The sequence below is a fragment of the Carassius auratus genome, chromosome 25 (genome assembly GCF_003368295.1).
Source record: "Carassius auratus strain Wakin chromosome 25, ASM336829v1, whole genome shotgun sequence".
NCBI lineage: Eukaryota > Metazoa > Chordata > Actinopteri > Cypriniformes > Cyprinidae > Carassius > Carassius auratus.
In genome coordinates this window covers 17,782,512-17,809,910 of record NC_039267.1, presented here as the reverse complement: position 1 = coordinate 17,809,910, position 27,399 = coordinate 17,782,512, and the positions used below count along the sequence as shown (strand labels likewise).

The 27,399-nt window shown below is 37.0% G+C and overlaps 1 protein-coding gene across 4 annotated transcripts in view; it reads left to right on the top strand.

Annotated features, from left to right (window-relative positions):
• Window positions 1-27,396, top strand: part of LOC113043574 (MOB kinase activator 2-like) — a 38,911-nt gene extending 11,515 nt beyond the window's left edge. The window contains exons 1-5 of one of the 4 annotated variants that reach the window (XM_026203039.1): window positions 1,373-1,548; window positions 20,228-20,391; window positions 21,454-21,547; window positions 24,890-25,014; window positions 26,065-27,396. In XM_026203039.1, the coding sequence (XP_026058824.1) occupies window positions 1,511-1,548; window positions 20,228-20,391; window positions 21,454-21,547; window positions 24,890-25,014; window positions 26,065-26,336 (693 nt within the window). In that variant the 5' untranslated portion in view covers window positions 1,373-1,510 and the 3' untranslated portion in view covers window positions 26,337-27,396. Of the gene's footprint in view, window positions 1-1,372; window positions 1,549-4,823; window positions 5,197-14,333; window positions 14,556-20,227; window positions 20,392-21,453; window positions 21,548-24,889; window positions 25,015-26,064 lie in introns of those variants that run through there. The other 3 variants (XM_026203040.1, XM_026203038.1, XM_026203041.1) reach the window with 3 other exon arrangements.
• Window positions 27,397-27,399: the final 3 nt, after the last annotated feature.

Here is a 27,399-nt window from a genome sequence, read left to right as displayed (position 1 = left end):
AAATTTGTAACTTCCACATCATTGCCTTCTGTTTTTATTCACAATATGTACAGTGTCCCAACTTTTTTGGAGCCGGGTTTATAAATAAGATAAAACGATATAGAAAATGTAAGCCATTAAATGAATAGTTTAACAAAAACAAAATGAAAATTTGTTTAAACTTTACTCACTCTCAGGAAATTCAAGATGTGGATGATATATAATAAAATGTAGCACTATATCACTTGCTCATCTGTAGTGAATGGGTGCCGTCAGAATGAGAGTCCAAACAGCTGATAAAAAAAACTTGCATCTTTTGAAAATAAAAAGCAGCTTGTTTGTAAGAAACAAATCCATTGCTTAAAGGCAAAATATGAGTCTTAATTCTATTCTATTCTAATTATATAAAAGTCATCTAATCTGAATCAAGAGAGAAATATGCACAGAACAAGCACTTTTTACAAGCAAAAACAGTCCAAAACATATAGGTGGGTGGATTTTGACGTGAGAGGACAATAGGGTATACACTTTTTCACTAATGAATGAGTAATTATGGATTACGGATTCAAATTTGGACCAGAAGTGATGGTTTAAAGTTAAAATGCCATAACGATGGATTTGTTTCTGATAAACACACAGCTTTTCGGTTCATAAAGACATTAATCAGTGGAATGGAGTGGTGTGAATTACTTGTTGATTATTGTGATGTTTTTATCAGCTGTTTGGACTATAATTCTGACTATATATATATATATATATATATATATATACACATATCTTTACATCTTTAAATTTTTCCGAATACACAAAAATGTAAAATTCTTTCGGTTGCTTTCAGAGCTGTTCTGTTCTCACTTTTGGTCTGGATCTATTTGCAGTCTGGCGCTTTGAGTTAAGTGGAACCAGTCAGTGCTGCTGTATTGGGTGGGCTCTCATGGTTGAGATCAGCCTAAAGTATATCATTATGGCTATTTTTAGTTCTTCCCGATATGTGACTTGGGAAACAGCAAAAACTTATCTTTGGAGGGAGGTTCCTTTGAGCGTTTACTGTTTGAAGGAAGATAAATGATGGGAAGTCGGTGGTATGACTATGACCCTAACATTTTTCTTTCTCATAGGTTACACACACAAATACGTGAACGCACACGCATTTGGCAGAATGTTGAAACACGGATTATAATTTCTTTAAAAACTCGTCTGTTTGGCGAAACGTTTGCTCTTTGTTTGCCAGCTTCCTCGCGCAGTCAGACATCCTCCTTGCCGCGGTTTCGCCAAAAGCAACGTAACCGAGACAAAACCAGCTGTTTTGCCATAAATAACTTAACAGGCACACAATGAAGTGTTGTTAATCTGCTTCTCATCCCCCTGTCTGATTTTAAGCCAGTCCTACCGAGACAGACGGACATTAGAGGCGGTCTCGAACTCAGGACTCCCCTCTCTTTGTGTTTCAGCTGCTTACTGTAACGTACTCCGTCAGCAGCCTCATATTTTTACAGTTCTGGATTTAATCGTCAGACTTTTATCATCCAAAATGAGGTTCAAACGGAACGGCTCGTACACCTTAAATAGGTAAGCACTTTAATGCCGAGCTGGCATAATCATGCGTTCATCGAGTCGAATGACTCGTATTCCGGGTTTTCTCACCAAATGTTGAGTTCGAGTATTTTGTTGGTTTTTAAAAGCATGATAACCGTTCGCGTTCGAATGTCATTGTTACGTTCCATTCCACTAGAAGCACATGTTTTATATTACGCGCTTCTGTGAGGTCGCGCGGGGCGTTCGAATAGTCCGCGTTTCCACTGCTGGACACTCTTTTAAAAGCGTTTAAATTGACTATGGCCCAACAAACGCTAGTGATTTATTCGGGCTCAATGTGTAACGCACATCAGCAGACACACGTGGATTGATTTTGCAGCGTTTATGTAGTTTACAGACTTATTCCGTGGTTTAAAACGTCTACATTTTCTCTTAACGAACCATGAAACTCAGGCAGCGTTGGATTTGGTTTAGTGGAATAAACCAGTAAACCTGTAATTCATGCTTTTAGGAGGGAGGGGTGTTACTTTTCTTCCATTTCCATTGAGGGAACCGAAGCGAACGCATAGCATCATCCATTCCTAACTGCCTCGCAACTGTTATTCATGGGATTCAGTGAGTCCAGCGTTTAGGCTTTGAGTGACCAGTCCATTCATAGTCAGATCATTAGGACACAAGACACATGCACTTTCTCAGCCATTTGTTATTTACCATGCTTTCCCGCTCTATTTAAGATGAAAACACACTTAGTTGTTTACTCATGCAGACTCATTGGTTGCTTTATTCAGAAACGCTCAGCACTTTCAGATCATGCACCCACAAAACATTACTTCTTGGACAGAGCAGTTGCCATCTGCAGCTGTCCCATCACAAAGAGAAGGTTCTTATCACACAGTCTTCTGCTGCTGGGGATAACGTCATCGGTCTGGGAGAAGATCACGGTGGTTGCTGATTTGTTAATGCAGAGAGGGCTGAGATTTACAACTGCTGCTGGAGGTCTAGCTCCTCTCAGTGCTTTTAGATTGACACAATGGGATGGGTGACGTAATCTGTTTCTGTGCTTAGGTAATTGATCATCTTTGTGCATATTTACATGTATACAAAAACAAAGGAGAGGCACCCTTTTACTGAGGGGTGTTTTTTGCACACACACACACACACATACACATATATTAGTACTGTCAAATGATTAATCGCTATAATCACATCCAAAATAAAAGTTTTTGCATACGTAATATTTGTGTGTGTACTGTGTACATTTATTATGCATATATAAATAAACACATACAGGATATATTTTGACAATTTTACTCTCTGTTCTAATTTTCAAGTTAGATATGTTGTCATTTGATGTCATTTAATGATGCACACAAGAACTGGTGGAGTTAAGATCAAAAGTGCTTGGTTGATGCATGAGAACCAATGTGGTTTGATTGCTTGCACTTTTGCGAGAACCAGTGAGATTTGCGTTAATTGTGATGTTTGGCCTGTTTGGAGCTTGACGGACATTATTCCTATCTCTAGCTTGTGATTGGAAAAGTGCTGCGTGAAGATTCTTCAGGATTTTTCTCACATGAAGAAAAAGCAACACATATGGCGTTGAATGTGAATGGAAAAAATGTAACCGATTTTCTTTGGGTGAACTAATCATTAGTTCTCCTGAGAAATAAAGTTTAGGCTCTGTAAATGGAAAAACAAAGCAAGACCGTGCATGCTAGCCAATCAGGATGTGGCTCTCTGCCAGCCTCAACCAATGCTCTGAGTTTGGGACTAATTGTTGGTGTGAAGAATGAGAGACGGGAAATGTTTGGGGTTAAGCTTAGAGTAAAACATTATTATATGCTAGAGGAGCAGAAACTAGTTTCTTTGATTAGTTTTATATGAATAGGATCAATATGGGTGCCTTTTGGTGTCCTGTACATAAATAATGCATTTGCCATGATAACTTAATATAAAAATGACTATGAAAGGCTGTGTTATATTAAGAGTTTTTATATTCACAACAAAAGATTTTGCCATGTCCCACGTCCTGTTCATTAAATTTGAATGATAGTAGAATATTGTCAAATCATAATATATATATATATATATATATATATATATATATATATATATATATATATATATATATATATATATATATATATATATATATATATATATATATATATGTACGTACGTATGTATGTATGTATGCATTTCAACAGCTGAGGTGAGTAAATTGGTGACTTTTCTTCAAATGAGTTTGCTTACTTTCTTTGACAAACCTTAACATGTCCACTCTATCTGCATAAAATATGCCAGAAGTGATTTGACTACTGTATTTTCAAAATATGTAAGTTTAAATATACCAAATTATCTCCAACAACCAGACTAAATATCTAGCTTGTCACAGTTTGATCTAAGCTAATATTCCAATTGAAGCTCAAAATGTCCGCACTGTCGGCCACTTAGACTCGATAGAGTGGACATACACATGACAGGGTGGACATAGCATTCATATAGTTAATATTGCTAAAAACTAAAATGAATGGGGGGGGGGGTGTATCAATTTGATTGAGGATGTAATTATATTATTTATTATTAGTATATTACTATTTTTTTTGATTAGTCCGTTTAGGAATGGGACATCATCCTGAAATATTATTTGTATCTTAATTTTGCATTGAAAACGCATTTAAAATTAATATACGTCAGGGTGGACACGTCTTATGGTTTATGCTTTGAATAATGGCCCGTAATTATCTAAAAAATGTGCGGGAGCTCAGCTAATATCTTTCTATAGTGCTTGAGTGTTTACCATTTATGATATGACAACGCAAACGGGAAATCAAAGTTTTGAGTATGTGAGGGTTGAAAGGCACTCACTATGATGATATTGACCCAATAAGTGATTACTTCATGCTTCTGTTGTTTCCCTTTAACTCCTTATGCCAGAAAATTATCTATTTTTTTTTTTTTTATAGCTTTGTCTCTAGAGTTGTTATTTTTCCCCTCAAATTGGTCCCTTATCTCCAGGTACTGACCCAGGGCGAGTGTGTTTTTATTGACATTTTTCTATACAAGAGCTTGGAAAGCTTTCATGGGAAGAAAATTTCCCTAAAGGCACCAATTTGCAGGGGCTGTTTGGGCCCTTAAAAATTTCCTGGCTCAGGATATTCCTGCAGTGGGCCGTCATCGGTTTGCAGCAAGTCTATTTGCCAACCCAGCGCTCCCGCCTCAAAGTCAGAGCCAACGGGAGAGTGAGACAGGGAGGAAAGGAAGAGAGAGAGAGAGAGAGGGAAGATGGGAGGGGGAGCTGAGGGTATCAGCAGAGAGGAACACACAAGTGCTGAGCGACTGTACGTGTTGTGCTCGCCTGCTGCGGATGCTTGTGTTTGTTTGCTGACTGAAGTGTTGTTCTGTCTGCACCGCGCCAAGGGAAATCGCCACCTAACAAAGCCCCGACTGTGTGCGGTCCAACAACTGGAAACAGGAGAGGGAGTCAGAAAGTGTGAAGAGGAACAGTTTGGGGCGCCACTGCAGAACTGCGAAGATGCAATGCCAAGAGTTCACGCTCTAACGGATGCCGCTTACCTGTAGTACATCTTAAAGCCGGCACAACAGAGGACCGGACTATCTGATTGCTGACTTCACAAGCTGCATGGGGGTTCTTGTGTGTTGTGACTGCTTCTTTTACAGGTACCAGTTTTGGGATGTTTTATCCTCCTCTTGCGCATATTTGTTCGCAGAAGTGCCTTGGAGTTGAGGATGCTCTTGAAGCTTTGTCAGGTTATGCTCGGCGATCGGTTCGAAGATGACACCTAGAACTTTCTCGGCAAGAGAAAGAGCCATTATCTGACGTTCAAAATCAGTACAGCTCATGATTTTTAGTGTGTGGGGGTTGCAGTCCAATGTTGGTTGGGACACTGTGTTCCCAGCTTGCTTTTTCCCTACTGGTAAGGGCAGACTTTGCCCTCTATCCACTGTTAGTTACCTTGAATTGGAAAGTTAAGCAAGTGGGCTGTTCAAAAGTTAGCAGACCAATGCATGCTCTTTACATGGAAGGCTTGAGAGATGCTGTTTCCTTTTTTCCTTTACATATGGTTGTAGTTTTATTTTACTGGGGTGCTGCTATATATAACAAATCACTAAAGTTCCAGGGTTTTTTCAAGGTTGCTCTCCAATGTGAAAAAGCCCCAGATGTATTTGATTAAAAGTTGAGTTTGTTTTTTTTGCTGATCTATCTGTCCTTTGTTCGGTCCGCTTTATCGCTGCCATCTGCTTTTAGACTCTCGTGTTGATTCACAGTCAGTGTTTACGTTTGGCAAGTTAGAAAACCATCAAGCTCTGCTTGATCTGGCCGTGTATTTTGTCTTCTGTGGCTGAGATGTTATTGTCTGGCTGGTGTGGAAGAAGCTCACATCTTTGTAGTGCAGTACTCACCGTTTTGTTTTATAACGCCGTCGTCAGGTGTTGTTGTTTAGTCTTTCGAGTTTACATTGCCAGTCGTAAGTGTCCTCAGGGTTGTTGGTTTTAGACACACCTGCTTTCCACAAAAAAAAAAAACTGTTTAGCCTCTGTAGTGTCTGATGTTTAGATAGCAACCAAAGCTATACTCAAGTTGCAATAACCGTACTGATAATTTGGCTGTGTGTTGACGGAAACTGCTGTATGTAACCATGCCAGGACTTGGATGAATGGAAACTGCATCCTTGCAAAGTTCAAGCGGTATCAAATACAGTGTTTCTAAATTTGTTTAGGCGCAGTCCAACTCTCAAAATCCATAATCGCATCCTGTTTGGGATCGTGTAAACAGTTTTGAGTTACTGTAGTTTTCCATTTAGCTCTTCCTCAAAGGTGGTGTAGGATTTGGCATGGAAGTGATTTGTGATGGGAGTGTAAGTAGTTTAAAAATATTCCACCAGTGTCTGGTTTTGGAGTATGCCATTATCTGCTAAGCCATCTGACTGGGGTGTCTATTTAATCTGATGTGCTTTAAATTTAATTGGTCTGTGTCAGCCAGCGGTCCCTTACTGTCTGCATTCTTCTCTAGCTTTGGGCCAATCTCCTGGGACGATCATGTCTTGGGGTAAAAAAGGCCAGACTTTCCAAAGCTAAGGTCCGAGTTCATGATCTGTGGGGTTTCCTTAAGAATAAAAGTAGCATTGTGAGGAATAATTCACGTGATGTTAAGTAACAGTTTAATTTGCAACATGGATGTTTAGATTATGTTCAAATTATAAATAATGTATTGGTCATCATATTTCTGTTGTCTAGTAAGTTTAAGTAGTAGTATTTTTGATTTCTGAATGCTGATAGTAAGCGTATGTCTACCAAGTTCTTGAAAGTTAGCTTGTACCAAGTTTCTAGAAAACCTCTACTAAACCCATTTTGATTTGTGATCTCACTTAAAAACACAATTCTATATGGTATATTTAGTCTAAATGCTATTAAAATGATTAAACTCTAAAGAGTTGTATTTTCAGCCATAAAAATAAAGACTTAGTAGGTAGGAAACACAAGATTGCACTTGAACTCTACTGTATGTCGTATTTACATTTGAATTGCCTTAAGGTTTTTGTTTTTTCCAATTAATATTCAGTACATTTGGACATCCACCAGCTATCTATTTCTTAGTTTGTTGTCACTGTTGAGTAATGTTGTCATATTAGCCCCCTCAGACCTCCAATTCTCCCGTGTCTTGCACTTTTCTGTCTCTCGTGTGAAAATGATGTAATTTCCTCCTCCCACTGCGATAGATTCGGCTTGCAGTGTTCCCTCTCTCGCTCTGCCTCAGCATCCCGGGCTGCAGCACGAGCACCTGATAATGCTTGCTCAGCGTCATCGCCCAAGGTCACTTCATTCATTCCTACCTCAGCTGGAGACTCTGCACACATTCAGCCATTTGTCATTTAATCACATCAGCAAAAGAGAAATGAATGCTTAATCTGTACAGGGCATAATCTGTTTTGGCAGTACTCTGCAAACCACATGTCCACCCCTCCCAGTACCAGTTTAATTACCCTAGAGATGTTGTTCATTCTTGACAGATGTGCCCTTTTGTAATTATCTTTGATTAATTGTGTTGAAATGGAGGGAGGTTACCACTAGACCATCACCACAGAAGTCCTTGCCACTCCCTTAGCTTGATAATGTTCACATCTCATAACGGGAGTCATGGGTTTTTTGCAGCGTTAAGCCGTTCTATGTTTAGCAGAAAGGAACTTCTTGTTGGAGGAGAGTTACAAGGAGTAACGCAGTATTGCTCATCACAGCAGGCTCCTATTACGTAACAACCAGAGGTCGCAGCTGTGACGTCATCCGCTTGGAAATGCCTCATTCAGGTACAGTTGCATTCCAACAGACACATTCAGTAGCATTTGCGCATCACAGTTAGTTTTAAAGGTTGGTTCTTGACATTTAACCCAAATTTCCACATAGTGCGGGAGCAACATATTTGGAGGTATAAACTGGAGTACTGAAACTCTTTGAAGAGAAATTAGCATTGAAGAGATTGATGGTCCTTTCATTCAGGGTTGGTTGGTCAAGTTAGCCTATTTTATTCCTCTTTTGAATTATTTCTTTTTCGAAGTAGTTTAATTTCTTTTTAATGTAAGAGGTTTTACTGGAAGTGGTTTAGCCTTCTGTTGTTAGACCTTGTGTTTACGGAAATGGACTATCCTACTTCTATCAGAATATTTTATAATCTCAAAAGGCGTGCCTGTGGACCATTTACAGATCGTTTCATGCGCATTAAACACAAATGCTAAGAACTGGATGAAACCACCAGTTCCAGTTTAATTGGTTTGTATAGTTTCATGAGCCAAGGTAGTTTTTATCACTTTGTCATGAAACGGAGAACTAATCACAAGTTTCTAAGAGTCATGGCTTCAAATATCTGAAAGAAATTCTAGAGTTTTGTTTGAGAAACAAAGTGGCAAAAAAGCAAGATCGATTGAGCACAAGTCAACAAGTCATTTTGCCGTCTCAGAGGTGCGCACATGTGAACCATTGATTGGGTTTTTTTGCCACTTTTTAGGCCTTGAATGGTTTAATACACACACTTGCATGTGTCAAGATGATGATATTTGCAAATATCTTTGTAAGCACAGTAATTTGGGTCTTAAGTGTAAGCAAACAACTGAGAAAGAAAGCCAGGAAGCTCTTAAAGTGACAGCAGTCTAATATTCCTGCAGTCTGTCATTCATGTTAATCAAACAACAATAGAGAAAAAAACTGTTCTTGACTAAATGACTTTTGAAATTTTTAATAATTTAATTACTTTATACAATCTATGTAGCATTTCTTATTTATTTGTTCTACTGTGTTTTTGTTGTTGTTGTTTTCCATGGCTTGTAAGAGTTCTTTTTTTAAATTAAGGAAAGTATTAGTGTTTTTTATTTTATTTTTTTTATTCGAGACAAAAGTCATGTAGTGTATTCCAGCCTCAGGTTGACTAAAAGTTAGCAGTGGTTCTCTCTTTGGCATAATAATTTAATCTTTTTATCTCTCACCAATTTGTAGTTGTGTCACCTGCACTTCTGCTGAAAAGCATGCCTGGCCAGAGTCTCAAGAAGTGCTCGAAAATGGTTATCCAGACCAGCATCAGGTTCAGGAAAGCTACTTTAATGTGACGTGAAGCTCTGAACCACATCATTCTGTTGTTGTTGATTCAGCGTCCTCAGGGATGATACCAGAGGACTGGATGGGTATCTACGAAACAGCCTCCTTCCCAGTGGCATCTAAGCTGCTTACAGGATAACAGTTTCCATGAGCCTCGCACCTGAGCTGGGCTGTTGTTTACATTTCTACAGCCAATAAAAACGTGTGTGTGTGTGTGTGTGTGTGTGTGTGTGTGTGTGTGTGTGTGTGTGTGTGTGTGTGTGTTTTAGTAGACTCTCAATCTGTTGTTCGGAGGTTTTCCTTGGCTGAGCATGTACTACAGCAATAAGGGACTTATTAAATTAAGATTAAAAAAGATTAAGACTATAAACACTGTATCTACTGGGACTAGAATGAAACTAAACACAAAGTGATTCATGAAAGGCTAAAATAGCATGAAAAACAGCTGGAGCACTTGTCCTGAGTTCGTCTTGCAGATCTGTGGTCCAATTGCTTGAACACCACTGTTATCAGAAAGTCCTTACTGTTTGGCATTAGACCCCTTAAGGTCAATACACATTACGATCGCTGTCTGAGAGACCCTTAAGGTCTTATGTCGTGCATCACAAACAATCATATGGCTCCTTTTCTCAAGGGCGTTTCCTGTACAAACATGGCATCCCACAGCTTACTTACCCCCTCTCTTACACAAAGGTCTTTTTGTCTTAGACCCTAACATAAGACCCTCTGACTTGGCCCTTCTGTTATTCCGTTTACAAAAGATTGGGAAATCCTGCAAGAATGATGCAAAAAATGCCCAGTTTTGACAATTAATAAAGAGGTTTGTTTGATACATGTGGCAAAGTGCTATAGGAAAGTAAAGGAGCCTTTCATGCTGGTCTATATACAGCGAGTTTTGGATGGTCGCCAGTGGAGAAAACATCTTTTTGTAGTCAGATGGTGTAGTTACTGTGTTTACCAGCAGGAGCTAAATGGACCATGCTAACCATAAACTTTGGTTGATGTACTTCTGTATTTCTACGGTAGGAGGCAGTGAACTCGTGGTGAAAACAAGTCCCACAATCACTGTTTCTCTTTCTTCTTGTGCTTTTAAAAAAAAATGGAGCTTGTGGTCTAACCAGTGCAATCACATGGTCTTTTTGTATTTTCGTTTTCTCTCTCTCCTGCTGTCTTTTTGTTTTCTAGCCCACAGCTATTTCTGCTCTTGATCTTTTAAAATCCTTACTGGAATTAATGCCATCCATTTCGGATGAATTATCCGTGTGTGTCTCTGCACGTTTGACTATTCATGTATACCTCATTATTTTACATAATGGTTGCCTACACTGATGAAGCTTGTCTCATCATCTTTCATCGTTTTTGTCTTTCGAACAAAGACCTTGATTAGCTTTTCCTATCTCTGTTTCCATAATTACCAGCATTCAGTGGCTCTTTCACAAGCTGAATGAAGCCAGTTCTTTCTACTGCTTTATCTCTTAGTCTCAATTGATGCTGCTATAGATTAACATCTGCTATGTATCCCATCTTTAAGACGATAATCCTAATCCACTTGAAATCATAATGGCTGTGTTTATTTAAATCTCTGTAAGTGAAGGTGACAAAGCACATGATTAAGCCTGTTTTAAATGACTGTTTTTAGTGATGGACCGTTTTTAAAATTATTGCTGATATGAGATAATTGTTTTACTACCAATAACTGATAAATGGCCAATGTTAAAATTCTATATTATTTTGTCAAAAAAAAACAAACAAACAAAAAATAACAAAACACAAAAAAATAAAACTTCAGAACTCAAACCAGTTGTTTTTAATGTGACATGCTGAAGATAATTTTGGCACCACAACATTAAAACACATATGAAATTTGATTGAGATATGCTAAATGAGATTTGCTAAAATTTTAACAGTGCTACTTGCTAGTTAAGTAATTAACTAAATATTAAATCAAATAAGCATTAGATGATGGATCTAGTGAGCAATAGCACATTAACCAAAGGCTGATTTGGTGCTAATAAACAAACAATGATAAATGTAAATGATGTTTAACTGAAATGATACGATGAGTTTTGTTCATTGGTTAATTGTTTTTAAAGTATCACTCATCTGTAGAAGCTTGTTTGCGCGACAGAATAAAAAATAAAACAAGGTAACTTTCACTTTTTATCTCACAATTTTGTTTTTTTATTAGAATTGCGAGATATAAACTTACAACTGTGAGTTATAAAGTCAGATGTGTGTGATATAATCTTGTTATTACAAGAAATGAAGTCAGAATTGTGACAAAAACTAGCAATTATGACTTTTTCTTCTAGCAATTGTGAGTTCACAACTCGCGTTTATGACTTTTTCTCAGAATTGCATGTCAGGATGTGAACTCACAATTCTGACATGTTTCCTCGCAACTGCAAGTTACAACGTCCAATTCTGAAAAAAAAAAAACTTTCTTACAAAGGTTAGTTTATATTTCACAATTCTGACTTTATTTCTCAGTATTGTGCGTTTATATCACATAATTCAGTTTTTTTTTTTTTTTTTTTTACATGCAATTGTATGTTTAATCTCTCAATTCATACTTTTTTTCCCACGCATTTGCAAGCTTACACCTTTCAATTCTGACAAAAGTGTCCGGACTGTCAGATAAAAAGTCGCAAATTGCTTTGTTTTTTTTTTTTTCATTTGCATAAACGGTCTTCCATATTACTCTGTATTGATTCAAGGGGTTTTATTGGACAATTACTGCACGGTTGCTTTTGAAGCAAGTTAGAACTGCAACTACGAGCTATTTTGAGATTTTGATGAATCTGTTGAGACTTCAGGGTTTGTTTGTAGATTTGTTTGCCCCGTATCAAGCTTTCCAAACTGAACCTCCAACCGCTGGAATGCCGCGTGTGTGGTGAAGCCTTTTGAACATGCAACAACACGCTTCCAACTTCTTGCTTCATCTTCACTTCATTTTCTCTTTTGTTCGCTTTCTTGTTCTGACTCTCTTTGGCCTTTTTACTTTTTTTTTTACATTTGCAGGACTATTTTCTGTTTTTATAGTACCTGGAAAGCTTTAGCTATAGATAATTTTCGGTTGTAAACAGTTATAATGAAGTCACACTTGCACAATCGGTTTCAAAATCTGATTTCACACATTCCCGGAATTTGCTTAGATATCACCCATAAAACCCTCCAAAAAACAGAATCTCTCAAGCGAGATTTATAACACGGATGGATTTTTTTTTTTTTTTTTTACAGCATTCATCTCTTTCTCTTTCACTGCTCCTGCCATGTGTTTTCTTAGCCGAGAGCAGAACATGTTGGAGCATGCAGTCGCTCCGTGCCAGGAATGCGCGATAGGATGCAGGACCATGTTAATAATGGCCATCATCCAAAATCTCCTCAGGACAGCAGGAGGGATGAGTAGATAGACAACTCATGGTGTTGCAATAAATTACTTGCACTTTGCTCAATGTTCAGTTCACACCAAAAGATAATCATAATAATAAAAAACTATTTTAAAATTATTTTAAGATTCAGTTTTTTTTTTTGTTTTTTTTTTGTAGTTCTTCTTACCAGAACAAAAATAGTCCATGTTTGGAAAGCATTGCTGGTGAGAGTGATTTGATGTGTAGGTGTATCTCATGATGCTTCTCGTGAATGCTTGGAATGATTCTTTTGTAATGCACCCGATCATCAACACAGATTAATGAAGGATCAGCTTCTCTAACATCAGCTGCTTGACATGATATTAGTAATCACAGTGGAAGTTTCTCGCAGAGTTTAACGTCTTTTCTCCCATTGCGACAGGGTTGTGAGTAGGTTCTTATCTTGTTCATCTCATGTCGCCCTCGGCAGTTCAGCATGGCCGGATTACTCTTCTGTTGGATGCATTAGCTCCGGGCATAATGTACTGTGTCTAGAGGATCTTTTTTTTTTTTTCTGTTTGCTTTAAGAGGAATGTTCGTTGACTTTCTTACCGAACGAGTCGAGCGAGACATGTGACCAATCATACGATCAAGCAAGTGTAAACAACTGTAAATGCAAACTAAATGTGTATTTATCTTACTGAACTTACTATTTCAGCTTGTTGTATTATTTTATAGACCTGGCCTTGTCTTATTGAATGAGATAAATGACTTTGGTAATAGCTGTTACTCCCACTGGCCTGATGTCACTGTCTTAAACATGATGTCTGGTGCTACAGTACGTGTTTTGTTCTGGAATTGGTAGTTGGACACATGACTTAATGCTTAAGACTGAAAGTAAAGCCTGAACAGGAAGCGCATTGTAAATCAGTGACTTAATTGTGTTATCATTCACGGCAGATGCAGCTGGTATGTTGTCTCAGTTGTCGTGAATCAGGTGGTGAGTAAACATCTCATGAAGTGTGTGGGATCAGACAGGGGTTTTTTTGGGCCTCAGCTGACAGAAACCATTTCACTACGCAAGTCCAGCCCCGCATGTATTTTTCCAAAAGAGTCACTTCCAAAATATGTAAAGATTGATGAAATAATGTGCTATTTTTACCTTGAGAAACTTTGTAAATGTCGTATTATTACTTATTGTCTTTTTTGTCAAATATTTTCATTGAAAGACAAACATGATGCCAGTTACATAACACTTTTGCAAATACCAAGTTATATAAATATCTTTTAATGAGGTAAAAAAAAAAAAAAATTCCACTCCATAGTCACCTAGATCTTTCTGTGTTTGATCTTTTTTTTTTTTTTTTTACTCAGGAATTTACTTGTAGTTTGGCTTCAGACACAGTTCAACTGAGCCGTTTGTATGTTTGGCTTTAAATTTGAATTTATCATAAATAAAGATTTCTGTGGATAATTCAAGTTCACTTTTGAGTTGACTCCAGAGTTCTGTTTTTAATGATGTATTAAGATATTGCCACTTTTATCAAGGTTTTTCTAAACCACCAAAACGAAGAAGAAAACAGGTTGTGCATTGTCATGTTACCTCAGAAATGTATTGTAATTACGGTAAATGTTTCCTCTTAAACATAACTGTAAGTAGAGTAACTTCATTCGGAAGCTGGTCTCACCACATTGGCCGGAATATTAAACACAATCTGGCCGAGAGTCGGCAGACAGAGAGTGAGAGACGAACTTGTTCAAACTGCATGTCAACCACAACATGCCCCGCCCACGCGCGCGTATGATTGGCTGTCTCCTGGTCTTAACACATTATGTCCCGCCCATCGACTGTTCTGATTGGCTGGCCGTTTGCTAGAACGAGAACTTTGGAGCAAGAACTTTATATTCTCTTACTAGCTAGTGTTTGAAAACATCTTGGGAAGGGAAAGGGAAAGACCGGTCAGTTCATCACCGTGGACTCTCAGTCCATCTTCGTTGTTGTTCTTCGGATATGCACTCACAGAAAACTCCCAGAAGTGGATTAAGTTGCAAGATGGTTCTTCAGGCTGTTGGTAAAGTTTTAAGGTAACGTGGCTAAAGAAGATTTGCATGTGTATAACAGCTGCATAAACCTAAATAGCGTCTATATAATAAACAAAGGAAAAAAAAATACGTTAATAAATAGGCTATTGATATGCACATTTTGAGGGCAGATATCCAGTGCATTCAGGAGAATATTTTTTTTATATATAATTTCAGGACTAATTATACTTTATACATATAGAGGGTGATATAAGAATATTTTATTAAAACTATAATTATAAAAAAAAATATATATGTAGTAGCGACTGATCTATATTATTAATACCATTATATGAACAATTTTAGAAAAAAATAATAACCAAATATGTATATTTGTGACTTACAATTAACATTTTTCGTAGATGACGTCTAAAATTGTTCATATAATGGTGTTAATTATTCGAATAAACAAACATTAAGCTGAACATTTATTATTGGAATCAATTATTAGCGTGAGCTGTTCATATGAATTACAATACATTCAGTTAGCAGATTGGTTGAGTATTACGTGTCTCATGCATATTCATAAGCAAACGTTAAACGCTTGTGATGACTCACCGTGGCTCATTTAAATTGTTTGAAAACTTGGAGCACTTGCACTCAAATTTAGATAAATCCTTTTTTTTTTTTTTTTTTTTACTTTGGAATACAATAGAGATAACAATGCATTTAAAATAAATAGAATCAAATTAATTCAAGAGGGCTCTTAATTAATTCAAAAGACTCCAAAGAAGAAGCAGTGATAGTGTAAATGTGATCAAGTATTGTGCCATAGTTTTAAGCCTTTTCTTTTTAGTCTTAAGGTGTCAAATGTTGCACTTAATATTTTGGCCTATAACTGCATTAAAGCACTGTGAAAAGGGCTAAAATTCTAAAATTAATTTGGCAAGTTTCAGTGTTTATGAGGGATGGTTTACCAAGACCTCTCTCTTCAGCCACCTCTTTGTTGTGATCTGATGACCTCTCGCTGTAACGTCCCCATGGCGCTGGTGCTGTGTTTAACACAATACTGTCATCTCAATGGCTCTTCACACACTCCTGATACCCATGAGAACTAGGAAGTCCAAACTCGGCAAGACGTACTCAGCCAAAGACCAGCTAGTACTTTAGCATCAATGCTGAAGGTCACCATGTTTGTCTGAAACTGTTATAAATGCTCCATTATAAAAGTTCCCATTTTTATTTGATCGTCATCCTGGCTGTACAACAAATAAATTGTAGTGCTAATATTTTCGCGAGGACGGCTGATGACCAAAATAATAGCAATGTTTACATAATAACAGCTGAACACAAAATTGCTGAAATGTAATGAACACTTTTTTGAGTCACTTATTAATTATTAGTTAAAAACCAATGTCGATAAACTCAAACTTTTGGCCATTTAATCACTGTTATCAATATTTCAGTTAATCACTATTCACTACCCATAAACCAACTTTACTGATGCCGCTTGAACAATAGAAACATGTCTGCCTAAAGAGCAATAGTGTGCCCTAGGTGCTGGATTGTTTTACTGCTGTTTACTGATTTCCAGATTGTAGTTTTGGTATCCATATGGCAGCTTTGAAGTTTCCAGCCCTGTTCTGTTTGAGTCAAAGTGATTTAGAGATGTTTAGACGTTTTAGCTGCTTGCAGATGCTGGATGACAATGTGCACAGTGTGTTGCATAATGTCAGGCCTCATGCATAGTTCATCTTTGAGATTATAAACAGCATACTACGTTTAATAATCACTTTCGACAAGGTGTTTACCTGGCAGTGTATTAAATAGTTTAATTACTTAAGTTCCCTAAGAGCTCATGATCTTTATCCACACCAAACCTTTGAAGAAAACCATTGAACGTTTCACATGCTTTAAGATAAACACACATGGCATTAATGTTTTAAATTTAGTCACAAGAAGAAATCAAGTCCAGGATTCTCCTGTTTGATTCTGATAAAACAAGAAAACAATGGAAAGCAAAACATGGGAGTGCATTTGAGGATCCAGAACTCAATGTTATATCAATACCCCGATATAGTTGATTTTTACATGAAGAAACAGTTTGTGCATCCAAAAAACTGAACGCACATTGTTTTATTTGAGCCTTCACAGGGTTTCGTAATCTTCCAGGAAGCACCGTTTTTGTAAATCATGTGGTGGAGGGCAAATTCTCAAGCCATTAGCTAGTTTATTTTAGGTGAAAGAAAACTTTCTAGCTGCCAGCGGCCCTCGACACACACACACACACACACACACACACATATCATGCCCACTCATAGCAGTTTCCCCCGCATATATCTTTCCCATAAAAGGCATTGCAGTTTCCAGACTCTCAAACCAAGCCAAGGTTTTGACCATAGACCTGTATCAACCACTCAGCTCTAGAAACCCATCTGTGTTTGTGTATCAAACATTAAAATCACTTTTTTCAACATAGCTTTACAGATTACCGATCTTGTCTCTACCTTTGTAGTGTTCACATTTGAGCTTAATCTGGTGTCACTCCACTTTTTGAGGTATGTGGTTTGATTTATTCACAAATAAGCGTAAAATACAACAAAAAAGCTGTGAGATATTTCTGAAATGTTGACTGTATCAACATTGTTTGTTCAGAAGCGAATCCTTTATTTTGTAGAATGGAATTTAGGGAAGACACGCCTACATTTATTTAGATGTCACTCCCCACCCTTTAGAGAGTGTATGTAGCTTTTAAGAAATTGTATCGCCTAACTATTGTGGACATTAAAATGTATCCTTTATTAGTCAGCCGAGGGATGGGTTTTGCGGGAAGCAGAGTGTTTGAGCTCAGCTGCGTGGATCCATCAAAGGGTCTGGGAGATGTTCAGATCTTCCAGCTGGCTCAAGCCTCAAGTTCAGATTCCTACCAGCTGGACCTGACAGCTGCCTGCCTGCTTGCTGGCATCTTTTTCACTTGATACTGGTTGATCCTTCAATGTCGATCCTTTATACTGATACTGCATCAGTTGTGCAAGTTCTTTGTTCATGGATTTCTATCATGTCAACTCTCAGAAAGTTAAGCGTGATAATGTACTTGGTAATGTTGATGTGTTTGGTCTTGGCAGAACAGATCTGTAAAACTGCTACTGTGGCAGAGCTGTATTGGCAGATGAATTGGCAGTACCAAGACTGCCAATTCATCTACAGACATGCTGCTGTGAGCATGTAAGAGATACTGCTGCTGGACATATAAAAACATACATTAATTAACCTCCCATATATAGCATACATGAATCACCCCATAGCAGATGTATACAGGTGGAGCTGGGGAAGGAGGAGGGTTTCTGAATTGAGCTGCTACTTCTACAGCAAGCGCTATCCAAGTATCTGAATGTTGAAAGGACCTTTCCCTATCCCATACCCCTCTCACTCTCCCACTTCACTTCCTGTCAACAATGCCGTTATATCATAATATAAGGCAAAAAAGATTTAGAGGAAACGTAACTATTTTACAAGATGCTATTTTCTTACGAACGTATACAATGCAATTTGTAAAAAAAATTGCAATTTTTAGAAAAGCAAGCATGCAATGTGATTTGTAATGAATTTTTTTTTGTTTTGTTTTTTCAAAGAAGAAAACATGCATGAGGGTCAGCTTCTTAACCTAACCAGTGGGACATACACATAAAAGAAAAATGGTGAAATGGCTCTGGTTGCTTGCTTATTGGGGCAAGTCGAAAAAATTGCACCCAGGCCTTTGTTATTCTGGTTTATAGATATAGTTTGGGTCCATCTTTGGTGTATGTTCGTTGTATGTCATTGTATCATTTATCATGTGCTATTCTAATCATTCTGGTATCTTATATGTCCAAAGCGCAGGTGCAAGACGAGCACGGTTTCATACCTCCTATTGTTCCCATTTTAATTATGAGGAGGCTTATTGTTTAGGGACAGTGTCCTTGTTGAAAGAGATTTTAAAATATATATATTTTTGTTCTGTCTTTGTTTCCTTCATATTTAACATTTTTCATCATCTTTGACCACATAAGCAAAGCATTAACTTGCCTCATAGTGTGAATTCCCTTGGTGATTTATCTCCGTCTCTTTCCTGTTTTACACGGAACACTAATTCCAAGTATTTAAACAGAATGACGTCCAAATAAAGTTGAAGTTTACCAGACTTCCCACGCTCCAATGTTTGATTGGACCATGCTCCATGATTAACCCTTTTAGACCTTTGACACGAGTCAATTTAAGACCTCCATATGGATGATAAGATCTTTCCCGCTCGGAAGCAATCCAGAATTCCAACAATCCCACAATCCGCTCCTTTGTCTTGGCTTCAATTTGATCATGTTTATGGACTTTGGTGTCTGAGATAAGCCTCCTTCCTGGTTTGTGTGCAAAGAGGAACTGGTGAAGGTGGTCAGAAACTTGAGGTTGGGAATGAGCGGTTTAAAGTGCAGAGACGCTTTAACAGGAAATCATGTTGGTGGAGGGGCTATAAATTTAGGGAGTTGTTTGTGTGATGAAAAACAGTACTGTTTTAAAGCTAAGAGAAATAAAAAAGTTCAAATGAATGAGCAGTAAACAGAAGTTCTTCATAAAAGAGCCTTATTTGTTCACATAAACATAATAAACCCTAGAGGAGTTGAAGTAAGTGCAAGGAAATGATGTAAATTCTTTATAACCTGTCTTTGCCTGTACTCTTGTTATTAGCTGTTTAATGCTCCTGTAACCTTTGTCCCAGGCAGTTGCGGGATCTGCCACAGCAATGCGATTCTGACATTTACATGTTAAAACTAGCACTGGAAGTACAAGTCTGTTTTGACACCTGAGTTTGAAACAGACGAGAAATGTGGGTTACTCCAAAGAAGCAAAGCAGAGATGTCGATTTAGACTACGTCCACACAAAGCCAGAGCTTTCCCTATCCAATCTTTTTTTTTGTTGTTGTTGCCATCTCTAGAAATATCTACGCTCACGCGAAACCACAAAACGGACTAATATACATGCCAGATCAGTATGTGTATCTGATTCTGCCACAGAGATACATCAAAAACGGAGAAGACGACTTGCGTAAACCTTGCGCGCGGTATACAAACGAACATTAAACAATACATTTATTAATCTGTGTTAATGTTAGTTAATAAAAAGACAATTGTTCAAAGTTTTTTCATGTTTTTGTTATGTGACGTAGAGGTGTCTGACTAGGTGCGCAACGTAGGCTGGTGACGTCAATAGTTTTCAGAAAATATACAGATTCACTGTCCACACGAAAACACAAGGGTGCCGTTTTCAAATTTATCCACTCTGGGACCCAGTTTAAAAAAAAAAAGATATTGGTTTCACTCTCTCAAAACGCCGTATCCGTTTGGATGAAACTAGACCAGGAACAGCTATTACAATTTTTTACTAAATTACTATTATTATTTTATAGGTTGGTTCAGTTCAAAGTGTCATGTGGTGCAACTCCCCCAACACTGAATTAAAAATTATGAGTTTGTTATGACTAAGATTTTTTTTTACATTGAAATATAATTAAAACTCATTTATTTGTTTGTTTGTACATGTATATATTTTACTTGATAGTTACAGTAAATTACATTTTTAGTCATTACATTTAAACTGTGTTTGGGAAACATTTAAAAACAATTTGTGCATTTGATGGCGCTAATGGCAATGAAAAAACACACTTCACTTCATCTCTTCTTAACGCATCCTTCTTCTCTTGCAGGAAATCCAAAACAAAGTCCAATGGAAAGAAAGCACCAGCTGAAGAGAAGAAGCACTACATGGAGCCAGAGTACACAAAAGTGCGAGTCGTGGACTTCGACCTGAAAGATTTGGTGTCGCTTCCCACCAAAGAGATCGACCTCAACGAATGGCTCGCCAGCAACAGTGAGTTCCCAAACAAACATTATAGCCCCTATGAGTGTTTGCCTTGTATTTTAAGGCTTAGAAAAAAAATACCCTTCTGTCATTACGGAGTTTAGAAAACTGACAAATTTTTGTGCGTGAGTGCAAAACAGTTATGAGCACAAAGCAGAGCTTTACCTTTTTAAATCGTAAACGTGAAATGTGCAAACTGTTTTATTATAAACAGATGTTGTTTTCTGTTAACAAGGAAAGTGCTGCTCATCTTTAGGGTTAGTGATTTGAACAAACCCTTACAGAATCACTTCACAAATACTTTCAAGTTTTATGTTAGCATGTTGCTAAGCTAATGACAGGATAATTAAATAAAATTGTAAACAAAGCTTGATCATGAAGAAAATTTTATTTCCTGTAAAATAAATTTGGTTATGTAGTGATTTCTAACTAGTGTTCATCCAGCTTGCTAATTGAAATTGCTAATGCTAATCTTTTGGGTTAATGATTTGAACAAACGCCTCGTCCACCATCTTGTATTTTTTAAGCTTGTCATAGTGCATTCTGGGATCTCCTGCTTCAGAATAAATGGTATTTAATAAGCCATTATAATTTATTTGCTATGTTTTGAACAGCCCTGATGGATAATAACTGGACTAACTAAGGATGGTTGATTGATTTTAATTGGTCTAATAATGAAGCAGACTGGTTTTTGAGGGGTTTCACCACTTCTTCAGCTGATCAGGCTGGGAGACCAGATGTCCAGCTTAAACCAGCTGAGACCAGACAAGCAGCTGGTTTTATCAGACACTTTACACCACGAGTGACTATGAGGTCTTAAAATGCTGCCTTCATAGAGCACCTATCTGGTTTTCGAACAGAGCTATAGTCTTATATGGAAGAATATTCAGGGCAGTGAACGCAGTGACTGCCACATTTCAAATGAAAACCCAAAGTCCATTTGCAGCTGTATTTTCCATGTCTTAATAGTTATGAGCCTGTTATAATTAAATAGCAATATTAATTACCACATTTGTTTGTCTCAACTTTTCCAATGTCCCTTTTGTCAAACTTTTCTTTTGTCATTTGCAGCAACAACCTTCTTCAATCTCATAAATCTGCAGTATAGCACGATCTCAGAGTTTTGCACTGGGGACACATGTCAAGCCATGACGGCCTGCAACACGTAAGTTTCTCTTTCTCTTTCTTGTATCTGTCTTTCTAGCTCTTTCTTCCTTCATGTCCTGGGGCGAGTTCCAGAACCCTCCTTTTACGAGAAGTGCTTCTGAATCAGATATTACTCATATTTACAGTGTTTTTTTTCCATTTGAAGACCAGATTCCAGATCAGCACACCGTCTTTGTGTGAATCTGGGTTTGTGGGTCTGATTAGGGTTAATGCATGACTGGAATGAAAGCTGACCCACATTTTACTGAAGCCAGTGCATGTTGAGCTTTCAGATGTGTTTTGAATGCGAGAATACAAGGGAACTATTCTCAGAATCGGGGAGTTTGTAATTAAATGACCTTAAAGGCCAATAGTAACATGTTCTCACGGGCTGTTTGGGACGATCAGGGGACCAAAACATAGGATGAAAGAGATCAGTTATACATTTACTTTAGGAAACATCTACCTTACAGCTTTGGTGTTGACCAGCTCAGTGATAGCACAAATAATGTTTTACTCATTTTAAGAGCACTGTTTAAGAGTACATTTAAATTTCCAAAATAGTATATTCTGAAAATGTTGTATTTTTACCTAAAAATAATAGAATATTTAATAATTTTTATAATTTAACAATAATTTATAATGCATACATATAATTGTAATTAATAATAATTACTATTATTATTATTATAAATATTAATACAACTTATTATTCTAAAAATGCATTTAGTATGCGAGTTATTATTATTACTGTTATAAATACACATAAAAACAAATACATATATAAAAAAATACAAATAAATGTGTAAAAGAAATAAATACATTATTAAACACTTTTATTAATATAACTAATATATAAATACAAATAAAATGCAAAATATTTACATTTAGATATAGAAATATACATGTAAAAATAACATTTATGCACTTATTTAATTTATAATTTTCAACCACAGTTTTAATGATTATAATTTTATTTATAAAGTCATTTTGTGCTGTCATTATCACAAAGTTTTTAAGGAAACTGTCTTTCTATAAAATTGTTTAAAGGGTTAGTTCATCCAAAAATTAAGCCGCTCAGAAGTGACGCACGAGGAAACGCAGCAGAGAGATAAAAACAAAAACAACGGTCACTCATTAGAAGTAAAAAAAACCGAGGATTTTTAAAGAATAATGTTGGAGGATTTCGATATAAGTCAAGAGGAGACTGGTTTTCCTGCTAAAGTAAGAAAACTTTGCTTCCTTTGCTCCTGTAAAGAAACGTTGGTTTTCACGAGACGCACAGGAGGCGAATTCGCAACGCTGACCTCAAACATCATCAGCCCAGAGCTGCTTCTCTTTAAAACAGTGATCACAAGCTTGATTAAAGTGATTATTAAGTTTTGAATATGGATATGTTTCTTGCAAAAATGCATTGTTTCGCTACAGAAGGTCTTTGTTCACCCCCCGGAGCCGTGTGATACACTTTTATAATGGATGAGCTTTTTATTAAACTTCTCATGAACTGATGCAGTGCAACACCTGCTGAGTGATGTCAAACAGCTGGAAAGATCAAAGACCATTTTTAAAATAACTCTGACTGGATTTATCTGAAAGAAGAAAGTCATATACACCTAGGATGCCTTCAGGGTGTGTAATTAATAAAACAATTAATAAAATAGTCCACCCTCAAGCGTTATACAAAAATCCACTCAAAATTCGATTGTGATTTGACTATGTAAAGTGAAACAATGTGAAGAAGTTGAATTTTCAGAAATGCCTGTGATTGTAGAAGCTCTCTTCTAAGTCAAACGGAAGATGTGCCTCCATCTCTACATTCCCAAAGCCAACCGTGTTGACTTTAAAAATCGCTGCTCGACTCGTTCGCCCTGTTGGTCCGGAGTGACGCCTGGGTGTGAATCTCTAAAGACTGACCCTGTAGAACCAGATACATGACTATTCATGGCAGACGTTAAAGGACGTTAATAACAAACACGCAAAACCCTAACAATTACACGCTCACCTCAGGCATTCCTCGCAGGGCAAGGATGGGCGCGCTCATCAAAACACCAGCTGTATTTACCGTCACCACCGCTGTCCATTGAGAAATCAATTACTGTTGAAAAGCAAAGGGAGGGACGGTGACGCACAAACAGACCTGATGTCTATTTTATTGCTATTTATGTGCTCATATGTTGAGGTGTGTTATTAGTATGCTTATGTGTGTTTGTAGTAGCTGTTTCTTGACTTTCCCATGGATTGATTTTTATTAAACATGTATTTATGTCAGTGCTGATAGCCCCGTGCACATCTCTCTCCCACTTCACTTCACTATATATATATATATTTGTATTTTTTTTTGGACCGATTATGATATCATTAGATCGTCATTGACACCATGGGCCAAATATTGACGAGTAAAATAACAGTTTTAATAAATAAATAAAAACAATGTGAAATGTGAGTCTTATGATGTGTGATTGGGGGGGGGGGGGGCTGGTAAATTAGTAAAATATTTGTTATGAAAAATAAAGGGGAAAACTTACGGTAAAAATCACTTGTGAGCATACTGTGAAAATTGAAAATTTTCACATTTAAAAAATACCATTTTTTTTTATTTGTTTATAAAATGTTTTTCATTTTGACATTTCTGCAGTGTATGTTAAACCAGAAGTTTGTAAAATAAATTACATGTTTGTGAAACAAACAAAAAATAAACCAGATTGAATATAATATACATTATATATAAGCAATTTGAAAACAAATTGTCAGGAAATACCAATATTAAAAAATAAATAAAAGTTTATGAATCATTGTAGAATCACATTAAATCACACAAACGTGTTCCTTTTGTACATATTCTAATAAAACACACTGACAATTCATAACAGTGTTAAGATCAGTAACGTTAGGCCTTTTGATCTTAATATTTCATGTTTTGTTGAAGAGTTTTACGCAGGTAACGTTAGATCCATTTCTAAAATCTGTTCCTCAAGCGTGTCGTGTGCAGATATTTGAGAACATTAGGACGAGTGTCTTAACGTGGGCTTTTCCTCACCTGTCCACTCAGAGACGTGCAGCGTCTGTGTTCGTGTGCGGACTGCGCGTCATAGTTTACCGTGACGGTTATTTCAGTTAAACGTTCATCTGGTGTTTGAGCTGCTCGTCCGTTGAGCGCTCAGTTATGCGTTCAGTCTGCATTCCTAGAGATCTGTAATGTCTACAGCCCCTCAAACCCACGCTACCCTCCCAAACTCACTGCCGTCATGAGCAGTCCTCCTTAACATGCTGTGTGTTTAGTACATTTAAAACCGTAAAGATCACTTGTTTGTTCTGAAGTGGTCGAGTTAGTCATCTTCACTGTTCGTCTTCTCTCTTACAGGATATACTACTGGTATGACGAGCGGGGGAAGAAGACGAAGTGCACTGCGCCTCAGTACGTCGACCTCGTCATGACCTTTGTGCAGAAATTAGTGACAGACGAAGAAATCTTTCCCACAAAATACGGTGTGTGTGATCACTGCCCTCTAGAGGTCATACTAGAGAAATACAAGAGTTGAGATTTGGCAGTTTGAAGTCAAATTCATTATAACAGTCGCTCCCTCTAGTGTTCAATGAGCAGAATGAGTTTTGTGAATGTTAGTTTTATTTTAACTAGGAAGAAAAATATATATATATTTTTTATTTATTTTTTACTGAAATAATACAATAAAATACAATAAAAATTAAACTTGTTTTGTTATAATTGCCAAGGCAACCTTTTCCTTTCTTGTGTAAAGTTTAAATAGTAAAAAAAAAAAAAAAAAAAAAATCAGTTCAAATTTATTTGTATAGCGCTTTTCACAATACCAATCATTACAAAGCAGCTTTACAGAAAATGTAAGTGTAAAGTGACTGACTTTCAAGCTGATGTCTGTATGGCAGAAATGTACAGTAAAATTCAAATACAATTAAATAAACTAAAAAAATAATACTGTATAGACATATAAAGATCTCAACTCAATGACTAAACCAAGACTATAATAAAAAAGAAAAAAAAAGAAAAAAGAATATATTAATTATACTAAATAAACAATGGCAGTAAATAGTAAATAAAATATTGAACATATTTAAACTTTTTTTATTCCAATAAAAAATCTATATAAATCATTGCAAGTAATAATAATAAAATCAGCATTTTTGTAATACTAGCCTGTTACTGATATTTAAATAGTAAATTAGCATTTAAATTAATTATAAGCTGTAAATAACATGACAGACACATTTTACTTGTACGTTATTTCAATAACATACACTTTTAGTATGTATTACTATACAAGCAATAAATTCAATGAAATTTAAAACAAATATCACAAATGATAAATGACCAAATTAAGTCTACATTTCCAGATTTGTTAGTGTTTGAAAAAGGCCTGCAAAAATAGCTGTGCTCATTATAAACATACCTTTTAACATTAACTCTCTTTAAAGCATTACTAAATACAACAATCAAATAATAAAAAAATAAAAAAAACTTGTTTATTATTATTATTAAATGATATCTCGGTTTGCTTTCAGGCAAGGACTTCCCCAACTCGTTCGAGTCTCTGGTGAAGAAGGTCTGCCGGTATCTGTTTCACGTCTTGGCTCACATCTACTGGGCTCACTTTAAAGAGACGGTGGCTCTGGAGCTGCAGGGACACTTGAACACACTCTACGCACATTTCATCGTCTTCGTCAGAGAGTTCAACCTGGTGGAGCCCAAGGAGACCTGCATCATGGACGACCTGTCAGAGGTGCTGTGCACCCCCCTGCCGCCCCATTCACACAACCACGTGACCGAGAGATGAGCCTCGAGCTGGAGGACGACGAAACCCTCCTCGGACGGGCCCCTCCGTCACCGTTTCTCCTGAGAACTGATCAAAACATGGGGCTGAGGGCCGGCGGTCTGCAGTTCTCGAACCAGCACAGATTGACATGAAAGTTTCCTACAGGACGAAAACAATCTGTCTGCATTCTCGTTTATACTCGAACAATTGATATTTTACTTTGCATTTTTATTATCGTTTTCGCGCATGCGCTCTCGGAGGTTTTCTTTTAGGGAATGGTGCTTCAGCTCGGCTCTCCCCAGTGCCTTAGATTTACAGCTAAGGTATTGTCTGTTTATACGCGACAATGTTTAGAAGCGTATCGTTGACCTCTGGCTCCCCCTTGTGGAGGGAGTGACGTCACGTACCGACTGATTGTTTATGATCGCTGCAGCCTTATTTCACAGAGTGCAAAATCTCTCTTTTTTCATATTCTAGCCATCGTTATATGTGTGTTGTGTTTTTAAATGATTTCCGATGTACTTATTAGCCTTTTACGATGATGTATAAAGGGTTTGATGGTTTGAATGATGCTTTAGAGAAAGTCTGGAGTTGCTTTGTAGGTTTCCGACAAGGATATTAGCGATATCTGCTTGTCTGCTCGCTCTGAGAGACGCTGCAGACGCGGACTGATGATTGCTGCGCGGCAGTTGACTTGCTGTGTTGCATTGATGAGCACATCCTCCTGCGTCATGACCTTTATTCTTGATTTCATTTTTTTTCTTTTTAAGTTGTCAGAGGTCATGGATATTGTGGCAGCCCACGTGTGTAGAAGATGCACATTAAGTTTTTGTTTCACGAGAAATAGATTGAAACTATATCTATATATATATATATATGTATAATTAAAAAAATCACAGTAATTGCCTTTAGCGAGAGAGCGTCTCTCCTTCTTATTTTATTTATTTTGTACTCTTTATCTATTTGCAGAGTTCTTCATTTCTTGCTTTCTTTTTTATGTTTTAATAATCTAAGTTAAAAGCCACCTAATATTTTAAACTCTGCGAAATATAATCAAATAAAAACAAGAAATGCCACGCTACTT